Source organism: Bactrocera dorsalis, chromosome 2 (genome assembly GCF_023373825.1).
Source record: "Bactrocera dorsalis isolate Fly_Bdor chromosome 2, ASM2337382v1, whole genome shotgun sequence".
NCBI classification, from domain to species: Eukaryota; Metazoa; Arthropoda; class Insecta; order Diptera; family Tephritidae; genus Bactrocera; species Bactrocera dorsalis.
This window is the reverse complement of record NC_064304.1, coordinates 10,234,897-10,246,646: the sequence shown is the minus strand read 5'-3', so window position 1 is coordinate 10,246,646 and position 11,750 is coordinate 10,234,897. Positions and strand designations below refer to the sequence as shown.

General features: G+C 34.6%; 1 protein-coding gene across 5 annotated transcripts in view; it reads right to left on the bottom strand.

Annotated features, from left to right (window-relative positions):
• Nucleotides 1-7,049: 7,049 nt before the first annotated feature.
• LOC105223645 (elongation of very long chain fatty acids protein) overlaps nt 7,050-11,750 on the bottom strand; it is a 44,379-nt gene continuing 39,678 nt past the window's right edge. For all 5 annotated transcript variants that reach the window (XM_049449401.1, XM_049449405.1, XM_049449404.1 and 2 more), the window contains exon 8: nt 7,050-9,688. In XM_049449401.1, coding sequence (XP_049305358.1) covers nt 9,509-9,688 — 180 coding nt within the window. In that variant the 3' untranslated portion in view covers nt 7,050-9,508. The remainder of the gene's footprint in view (nt 9,689-11,750) is intronic.

The following is an 11,750-nucleotide window of genomic DNA, read 5'->3' as shown; positions in this document are numbered from 1 at the left end:
TTCGAGGTTGACATTGTTGTTACTGTTAATACTGGTTCCAAGATAGACGAAACCATCTATGACTCCGAAGTTATCAATGTCAACAGTGACGTGAGAGCCTAGTCACGAGTGCGACGGCATTTTTTTGGATGGAGGATGGAGTCATCTGTAGTAGTTCGCGCAAGTGAGGAAAGATCGCCATTCACTTAGATATTACCGGACATGATTCTTTTACTTATGGTTCAAGCGGCTCACAATTTTCGGTCTTAGTCCAAGTATCCTCTGGGTAGCCAAGGACATACGTTTGAAAACGAGCTAAAGTGAGAAGCCGAACCATCCCTATTCAGAGTTGTGTGCTGGGATTTAGAACCCGTCATCTAGAAAGCGTCGTAATGAAAAGTCGAAATGGATCATCCTTTATTAAAAACGGAACAAAGATAACAACAACAAGTGCATTCAGCATTAATAAATTGTATGTACACTTACGTAAATAATAATGCGCCAAAACTATTTGGAATGATCACTGCATACACACATACATACAAACATATTTGCTATTTACCGACTTTAATTGGCTCTCACCTGTCGATAGCATTGTATAACCAACAAGCTGGTTATGAATTAAACAGTTATACATATGTATATGTACGTGTGCACAGATGCAACAGCTGATAAATATTTGTTAGATTTCTAAGTAGCGTGAAATCTTTTCATATGCCACTGCCTTTTTACATTAGTTTGTGTTTACCTTGTTGCATGTTCATACATACATACATAAATTTGTAACTACATATTTACACAAATATTTAAATGTATGTATGCATGCATTAATGTGTGTATGTGTCTGCTCGTATGATTCCACTCGCTGGTGTGAGCACACTCAACTCTTTGGCGTAGGCGTTAGCACAATCATAAAATTGTCCACTTTTCGGTTCCGATTGGCTGCCCCTTGTGGGTCACCTTGATTGTGTGTTTGGCTGTGTGTACAAGTGTGGTCCCGCCCGCACCTGCCACAGCAGCGGCCAACCAATCATTACAGTAACTTTACATGGCAATATTTGTATTTGCTTACACAATTGAGCCGAGTAAATACGATGATTGGAAAAAAAAAATTTGCCAAGAATGCATTTATTTGAAGTGTGTTTATGTCGCAACTAGCATCGTACAATAGCAACACAAGCATCGCAAAAATAATAGTCATCATGACTTAGAACTTTGCTGGCAACGCACAATTGCCATTAATATCTTGTACTAAAATTACGAATTTATTTAGTGGAATGCTACAAAAAGTCAATTCAATTTAACTGCCAGTCAACTAATTGCTTGCTACGCTTGCGCAAATTTTCTCAAGTGCTGAATACACACACACACACACAAACCTACCAAGTTGTAAAACTCACACAGGTCGAGCTGTTGCAGCGCAGTGTCCTATATTTTGAAGAGCTACTTTGCTGGTTACTGTATACTCGTAGAAGCATTGTTAGAATTGTTTCGAGACCTCTTAACTTTGAACGCTTAATGAGCTCCACCTATTCCAACTTATTTGCCAATTGTTATAGCAAGCAGGCTGAAAGTTCATAACGCTTTAAAGAATTTTCGTTTTTTTTTGAATTTCAAAACTTGGTTGCACATTTCAACAGTTGCTATTGAGGACGTCGAGACGCCGTTTATAGTGAACTTCGAACGTTGTTGTTATCACTTTTGTAGTACTATTTGATTGTGGTTACAATATAGGACTCAGTCTTGGTTAACACCTCTTCATTATCACTAATTTCTTACTAGCACATATTCTCTCAAGATCTGAGGTTAGAAAAAGGTCGTTAGAGGGCGCATAGAACCGCATTCCAATAATACGAGGATGGGATGAGTTCGTGCAATTTTTCAAAAGTTTTTATTGACTTCTGACAAAAAAACATTACCTCAAAAAAACATCGCCCTCTTCTTCTTATTCTTCTAACGAGTCCACTTTTCCGCAAATTCGGCAATCAAAATTTTCAATAATGCAATGTAAAGCTCGTTGTTGTTAAGTTTTCAAGCTAATCGACGAAAATTGGTTTGTCCGCCTATGAAAATATAAAGACCATAACTAAGCGGACTAACTGTGGCATATTTTCGCGCTTTTGGATTCGGTTCATCGCCTATAATTCAGTCAGATTACTTTACATTATACTCCATTAGTCTCCGGTGTGAAATGGTTGAGCCATACTTCACCCATTGTCAAATACCGATGTAGAGCTTCAGATTTATAACGATTTCAAAGCTATAAAAACTGCTCAAAGCCATAATTTTACCGTTATTTTTGGCCTATTGTGGAACTCACTTATACTGATCTTTCGTATACTCAAAATGTCATAAAGTTTTATCAACACGTACTCTCCTAACATCTTTAGAGCGCAACTTGGTCAACTTCGGTTCATCAGACTCTACGAAAACCTTAAAAAAAATCCCCAAAATAATTTCGGTAAAGTGAAGTTTCAGTAAAGTGGAGTTTTTCGAGATAGCGTCGACTCTGAATATATAACATGCACATTCAAGAATAAGCTATGAGCAAAGTGATATTTGATTTATGATATTTTAGTCCGTAACATTGTCACTTGGACTCCCACAGTGCTCCAATCTTTCGATTCTTAGACCTGTACGGAATTTAGAAAAGGCGTGCAAATAAGAAATCGCCGTTTCTTCTCATGATTTAATTTATTGTAAAAAAACTCGTCGCATACTAATTCCTAATTCTTCAAAATATTTTTCATCGCTAGTCGCAACTTTTCCCCGTCTTTGTGGCAGGTTCTGGAATTCTGGTTGAAAAAATTGTTTGTTTTCTTACGCGATCCATCGAATCAATCTAATTTTTGGCTTCTTCGTAAAAACGAAAGTGTTGTTCGGCCAGGTAATGCATTATCAATCGGAATAAGTAAAAATCAGAGAGTGCAATGTTTAGAGAGTACGGTGGGTGGGGCAGAATGTCCCATTTCTAAGTTTCGAGTTATGTTTTCATGACCTTGAAAACAGGTAGTCGAGCATTGTCATGTAGAAGTATTAACTTGTCATGTCTTTCCGAGTATTGCAAGCGTTTTTTCTTCATCGCTTCGATGGAGGCCTTCTGTAATACAATATTGTAGTTTCGCCTGGTTGCAAGAGTTCATAGTCGCAACAGACGTTCCTTGTCTTCCATATTATATGCGCAAATTTTTGAACTTATGAAACCATTTCCGACACGTTCTTTCACTAATACTATGTTCACCAAAAGTTTATACCATCATTTAACTAAGCTCTTTTACAAAAAAAAAAAACAAATCCAACAGAAATTTGCAAAATTTCGTCAGCATAAAAGACTGTTGACTCATTAACTGCAGAAGGACATGTGATCGACGTTTACCAGAAAGGTCAGATAAATCTCGTGATCTTACAAATATTCATAGAAATCTGAGAATTCTCTGAATCAAAGAACATATCTTATGACATACAAAACTTTCTCGTCTATTAAGCTATAGGCATTCTTAACGTATTGGAAAATATAGAAACATCCACTCCAATGCTTAAATTATCTTTGAGGTGGTTTTGGTGATCAAATACTAAATTCGATCCTTACCCATCATTTCAATAAAGACACTGGCGGGAAAGCACACTTCCTACGCTTGTAAATTGACAGCCTCAGAGTCCAACGCACACCCACCTCAATTGTCAATACTATTGACTATACAAATGATTCGTTTTTACAAAAGACTAATATTTGCGTTTGGTAAGCAAATATTTCATGTGTAGAATTTGATTTTTTATATCCCGTGTATAGAACACGAGCAAGAATGTTCGTATTGAATCCAAAATATTGCCTTTATAATAACAATAACTACGATTACAGCATCAGAGGTAGTTAGTGCCAACTAGTGCATATTTTCGTACAGTGAAGACAGAGGAAGATTACCATTATCATTTACCAGCTATTCTTTTGATTCAACATTGTCGACGTCTTAACACTAGAATAACCTGACAAGACCTAAAGCACTCACCCGCTAGACAGTGTGCAAATATTTGTTGTAATAACAACAGGAGGAATTTATGTTTGATTTCTATATTACGCTGAATGCCGGGTATACAAAGCACGGTCCCACCTTAATTCGGTTACGAGATATTACTTATATATGACATATAAAGGGTTATGCGTTACTTCTTTAAAGAAAATCATAGAAACTTCAAATTTAATGTGGAATGTTTATTATTATTCGAAAGAACATTCTTTGGCATTTTTTTTTAATGTTGGCCGCGGCTACGTCTCAAATGCCCCATCCGTTGAGTCCAATTCGTCGTTCGACCAATCTAAATCGAAGCGGGATTGTCCGCATAGATTTTAGACTTTACATATGCCCACAGGAAAAAATCTAACGGTGTGATATGCCACGATTTTTGTGGCCAATCGACCGGCTCAAAACGTGAAACCGAAACCGGTCACCAAGGTGTTCTCTCAATAAATCCATTGTTTGATGCGATGTGAGGGAAATATCGCCAAGATCACAAGCTTCAATTTCAGGTACAAAATAGTCGGTTATAACAGTACGATAACGGTCGCCATTGACGGTGACGTTCTTACTTAAATAATTTTTCAAGAAATATGGACAGATAATTCCACCGGTTTTCAAAATACACCAAACCGTCTTTTTTCTGCATGAAATGGCAGCTTTTGAATCTCTTTAGGTTTCTCGAAGTCCCAAAAGAGGCTCGGATCCAACGTTTTCGGATCTTTTTGGTACTTTTAAGAACCCATATAGCGAAGCGATGTCGCTTGGGCATAAGTCTTTCCATGATGAAATGACAAACAATACTGAACCAAAATAACATCTCAGCTTGACACGACTCATGCGTTATCTAATGAAAACAAGGATATTGAAAAAGTGCATCTACTTGGATCACCCTTTATATGACATTTATATTTATGTTTCGCTCGGTTGCCGTTTTAATTTAAAATTTTGTATCTAAGTAGATACTATGAAACGCTCATTATAGCAACTATTACACTGCACCGTGAAGGGGAACTACGCAAATCTGAATTAAGTTCCGACTAATCATACTTGTACTTCGGTTTCCGAAGAAATTTATTATGAGAATTTCAAGATTAAAAAAAAAAAAAACAAAAAGAAAAGTAAATATAAGTTTGCAAATATTAATTTAGCTTTTGGGTCCCAAATAGGAATGATGTCACTCTCAAAGGTTCACAATAAGTAATTCCTTAGAAATCCTACTGACCATAGAATAACCTTTTTTTCTTCGAGAGTGCTTCCAGGACGTGGTGCATCCGCAACATTGAAATTGCCGGAACGATTAGCGACGATCAACACATTTTCCGTCTTATGTATCTCATAATTTTTGACTTTCTTGGTCTGCATATTTACACTTTTGTTGGTAAAACCGTAAAATAGACCGAAAATGCTGTTTATATTTTTCAGTGGGGGTGCATATGAAACTATTACAAAGCCTTACTACCCACCAGCATGGCTTCAGTAAAATGTACAGCACCACCACACCAGTTATTGTCATAAAAGCCCAGATAGTTTATGGCCTCATCCAAAAACCAACCCTCGAGTGTACGACTCAAAGGCTTTGACATAGTTAACCCCACAACGCTATTTGAGGACATCGAAAAATCTACGCTTCCTCTAGGGTTGAATAGGTGGACTATATACTACCTGAGCGGACGGCAATCATCCATACTATGTCGAGGTAATAATTCGAAATTGAGGAGTATTAAACAGGGGGTTCCGTAGAGTGGTGTCCTCTCCCCTTTGCTGTTTCGTTTTTACATTTCGAAACCAACTCGCAGCAGATGGGGAAAAGACAAAGAAGCGTTGTTTGCAACATATAAGGCAATTGGCCGTACATTCCTTAATCACGTCGCGCCAATATGGTCGCATGAATGCTGTGAAAAGAAGACGAGAAAGCTTCAGACATACCAGAACACTGCACTCCGGACTGTAACGGGACGTCTTCGATGTAACGGGACGTCCCTTGATGTGTCCGATCGAACATCAGCACCCATGTCCCAGTTAAGGAGCATAATGAACTTCACTGCAAGCAGTTTCTGCTGGCGTGTTTTCGTAGAAACCATCCCTTCAGTCGCCTGCTTGAAGCGGAACCGTCTCCTAGGAACTTCAAGAGGTCCTTCCTTAACAACGAAGACGACATAAAACTATACGGCGACCAGACTTCGGACGTAACAAACTTCAGACATGCCATTTTCATCATTCACAGTGTAGCTATAAACAACTTCACCGACTAACTCCCAGTGAATGCCATATTTGGAGTCAAACCACCACCTATTGCAAACAAACGAGCTCAAGTTGCTGCGAGAACCTAGAGTGACTCTTGCGTAGCTGTGTTCTGGAGAGAGTTTAACTCTAGCAGGTTAAACTCCTACCTATATCAAATATCTCTATCCCATCTAACCCTACACATCTGCACCTTTTTCCTTATGGTCCGATCCAGTCGAAACAGCACGTTTCCTCGCCTTACTGTTGGATAACCTCGATGAAAACTTATCTGAACCTTACCACCATAACCGGGACTAGATAACCGTTACAACAACAACATAACGATAAAGCGGTTAAGTGTAAAGTTTTCTGCGAAATAAATCGATAAAATCAGCTGTTGTCAACGAAATTACTTAATGAACGACCCAATAACAACTTTTTTTTTCTTCAACACTGTAAGGATACTTTCGACCCCTATGAAGCAACATCTGACATTTTCTCTAAATCAATTTGCGCTTAAAATTGTGCTACAAATACAATAACAATAGAGCAACTCCTTTTTGAAGCATGATCCTTTGACATACATAGAATAAAACGCCATTTCTCTTCGATTTCTGTATGGATTCATGAGTTTATTCAAAGAAACAGAATTCCACTAAGTAACTTTACAAAAGTACATTATAAAGTAGACACATTAGGCACATTAACCTTACAAAAGTATGCAAATAATAATTAAGCGTAGCAATACATATCTACTCATATGTGTATGTAATATATGGTTGAGTGTGTGTTGTACAAAAGAGCATTGCTGTTTTTGTTTTTTTCAATCAAAATAATAACACATTATACATATTTCGAAAAGAGAATATACAAACAAACAAAATTTGACTACCAGTAACCCTTACAAAAGGAAAATAAAATACAGTATATTATATATATAAGTATATATAAATGTATATATGTATGCATATAAACTATTGCTTACACGTAAGTGTACGTATGTATTTGTGTGCTTGTGTAAAATACAAATTGCAAATTAAAACAACAAAAAAAGTGCCGTTAACGCACGTCATATGAATTAAAAAGCTTAAAATGCAACAACAACTAAGAGTTACAGTTAATAATTTCGTAAAATTTCTTGCTAAATAACAGCTTTTTTTACTTATATTCAGTATTTTTTGATAAAAATAAAGAGAATAAACGAACAATAGCGCTTAAGCATTAATTTAACTACAAATATAAACTTCATTCTTGCTAACTACATACATATTTATATATACATGCTCGCACTTATGCACTTACTGTACACATACGCACGCACTGTCTGTCATGTATTGTAGTATATAAATAAATATATGTATATATATCGTCATCTAAACTGCAAAACAACGTATCATTAAAAAGATCAAAAATGGCTGTCGGATATAATAACCAAAACATAACCGAAACTCAAATTTTGTTACAATATGCGTGTGTGATAACCAAAATATGACCATTTTATGAGCAAAACGCAAACTTTGTTTTGATATGAGTGTATGATAACCAAAAGATAACCATTTCGTCACCAAAATTCTATTTTTTCAATATGGCTAACCAAAATATAACCATTCTATAACCAAAACTCAATTTTTTTCAACATGAGTGGTTTTTATTGTAACGTTTTTCCTCTCTGACTGCCTGTAATTTTATGAAAAGTGAGATACGTTTTTTTGCATTTTAGGTGACGATATACCTACATATATACATATATGTATATCTATATACTTATATATATGTACAACGAGTATATTGTTTAATAGGACGCAGCTAACTAAGTAGTGATATTTGTAAATATTTATAGGCATATACATACATACATATTTATAAATATAGTTTGTTCTTCAGTTACTTATTTGTCCACAAAATGGAATACCTCACCCGTTTTTATACAAAATAGCATTTTCTTATTTGATTTTTATTTTCATTTCGCATTTTCTTGACTAAAATTTTGCAACATATACATAAAATGCTGTGCTATCAGTGTACTTGACATTGTTGTTGTTTGTTATTATTATTTACTTTTTTTTGTTACTATTTCGAACTTTTCTTTGACGGGTTATATAAAAAATTTACATAATTAACTCGCTATAAATACATTTACATAAGTCTAGTTTATTGTTAGGTAAATGTATACAAATGCACATTGCGCATGCGCACCGCCGACTTGCCATAATTGCGCAGCAATCGCTATGGCTGTCGGCTGCACGCATGCACTCGTGTGATTTACGCGCATAACTGTACTATAAAGTAGTAGAGTTTAATACAAAAAAAAAATGAGAATTTTAATTGTAACTTTTTTTGGTGGTAGTAGTGTCGCTTGATAGTAGTTGTTGCTTTTGTAGCATATAATAATAGTATTCGGTAGTTGTTGTAGTTGTAGCAATATTAACAATAGTTTTTGTAGACGTCCATTTTATTATTTTATTTATATATTTCCCTGTTGTTGCCAAGTTTGCGTAAAACTTTAAGATTCGCTTTGTTCTGTTTCTTCTTATACATATATATGTACATACATATATATTTGTATATATGTGGTATTTTTTGCATAATTTATGCGTGTGGAGAATGTAAAATACCATTTGAATGCTTACAAATTTATAATAATAAATTGTTTGACTTCGCCTTTACTTTCCCTCCCTACTCCTCCTTCTCCTCGAACCTACAAGAAAGCGGCGCGCAATTGTTGCTCTTCTATATCTAATAAATGTACTTAAATAAAATGTATGGGTTGCTTTAATTTGATTTGATTTTTTTTCTTATTTTTGTGTTGTTTTTGTTTTTGTCTAAATGAGACATACATATGTTTTCTGCACTTCGCTTTGTTTTGTTAATCGTTTCTTTGTTTCTTTTGCATTAAATACATACATATCTACTGCAAATTGTTTGAACAACTTGGTGATACTAGATTAGGTCTAGAAATAAATGTATGTATGTATGTACAAATGTACTTGACCTTAGAACATATTCTTCTTTGTTGCTGCTATAATGTATAGTATTTTAATTATAATTAATTCTTGTGTTTCCTTTTTCCAACTTTTAAATATATATTTATATACAGATACATATATAAAAGCTCCATATTTACTCGATTTAAATTATTAAATATATAATTTATGTATATATAAAAAATAATCAATTTTTTTTTGTGTGTATGTGTTTTTTTGTTTTGTTTTTGTTATTAATATATATATACTTAAGTCCTAACTATTCTTTGCTGGTTATTTCTGCTTGCTTTTGTTACACTTTATGCTTTATTTGACTTTTCGCTGGTGTAGACTAGAGCTACTGCTGTCCGGATTGAGTATAGCATCGTTTGTGGATAGCACACCATCGCCCTCCTTGAAGGCGTGGCCATTAGCATAGCCATTTTTATAGCCATTGGTGAAGTGATGATTGGGCTTGATGCTTTCGGCTTCCTCGTCCAAAACGGGCTGTCGAATTGGAAGAAAATGAGGTATACGATTAGTTAAAAATTTTATAGCACTTTAAAAAATTATGGTATATAATAAAAAAAGTAATAATAATATAAGTAATAATAAAAAAATAATAAATAATAATAAAAAAATAATCAATAATAATAAAAAAAATATAAATAATTATAAAGACAAAGTAAAACTTCCTTGATAGTAAGATTTTGACAACACTATATAGCATTGATCGACCAAAATCAAGTCTTTGTATCAAAATTTAATTATTTCGCAAAATATCTGCACAAAATTTGACATAGATTATTGTCTAAAGCTACGCTACATTTGATAAATTATCTTCACGAAATTCGGCATATATTATTTACTTTGGAATCTCCAATCGAGAATTAACCGAGCACATTGTTAAGATCGGGCTACTCTAGCATATAGCTGTCATACAAGATTGCCAACCAAAATCAAGTTAATTATCTTTTTGCACCTTTTATGCTCTGAGAAAAACACTCGTGAAGGGTATTGTAGCGTCAGTGCAACCGAACTTAACTTATTTTTGTTTTTTCTTGTTTGAGTAATGCTTAAAGTTCGGCTATAAACTCGTAACCGGTGACTACGTCAACAAAGAATGCTTTAAGTTTTTAAAATTAAAGTTCCTTATACTCTTTTCAACTATAAAAGAATGCTAATGTACAATGCTATATGTAAATATGTATACATTACTGCAAAAACGTCACTGCGATACCTCAACATGCGTCATATTAGCCTATAAAAGTGTTTATTTCCAAATTATGAAGACATTAGTGTCTCGAAAAACTCAAGCCAATACCCTAGAATGTCAACCACGTGCCGCGGTCAATACATTAAACACTTACACTTTAGACATTGAATTATATAATTGCACAAACATTTACTTGAATTAAAGTTTAAAACTTCTACAGTGGAGAAGTACTGGACAGCGGTAGTAGCTCCACACGCAAAACAATAACAATAACAATAGTGGCAACGTAAATGATAATAACTCAACAAATTGGCACCTGTGCGTTAGTTTACTGCTCGATGTTTAGTTCTGTAATTAGGCGCGTTTGCCTAAGCACTTGGCACAAATTTATTTGAAGCGCTTTTAAAAAATGCTGAAAGCACATTCATACATGGTAATTGATTTAGGGTAGGCCACTATTATAAATTTGTTTTGATTACTAATTGACATAAGCATATGCAGGGGCTTAAGTGTATATTAAATAGAACTTAGAAAAGAAACACTTGTGTGTAAACGTTTCTTGATAAATGAAAATGGACAACAAAGTACAATCTATGGCGTGTGCTGAGGATGTATGCGTATGTGCTATGGGAAGGCATTGACATTATTCAAGATTTTTGCTTTGCTTTTATTGTGCAAACTATTTTTGTTAAAAGTTCATATGATTTATAAACGAGTTTGAACTGCACTGGAGGTTAAGGTCTTATTTGAAAAAAACATTTTATTGAAGGAGTAGATAATGCTTAAAATGTGGCCTTGCAGCCGCATTCTCTTAATTTGTTTAATTTGTGCGAACACGCTCGCTTGACCTAACCTAAAATTTTTCAAAGCTAACTTTTAGTCCTGATTGTCCTTTTCAGTCACTTAGACCCCAGATACTTCGGAAAAGGTTTATGATCAGGTATACAGCACTGTGAGCTAACGCAACCTAAGCATAATCTTATGAAAATGGACCGACAATTCATCACCTAATTTGGACTCTTGAGTAGATTATTTCACTTATCTACTAGCGTTACCAAAATTTCGCCATACAAAAATGACACTTGCTAATTTCGTCTTAGATTTCAAGCTAACCGACTAGAAATATTTCTGTATGATTCTGATTTAATGTCATATGTTTGTCTATAAAAAATTAATTACGTTGTCACAGCTGATTTAGACACTACAAAGATAAAAAAATGTAAACAAACAATGACTTAAAAGCAATGCTGAATTCACTTGTCAATGGACTCCCAAGGCCAAAAACTTCGTACATTATTTTCATTAAATGGGAAATAATTAAAACAAAACGACTTTTATAGAAAATTACACATT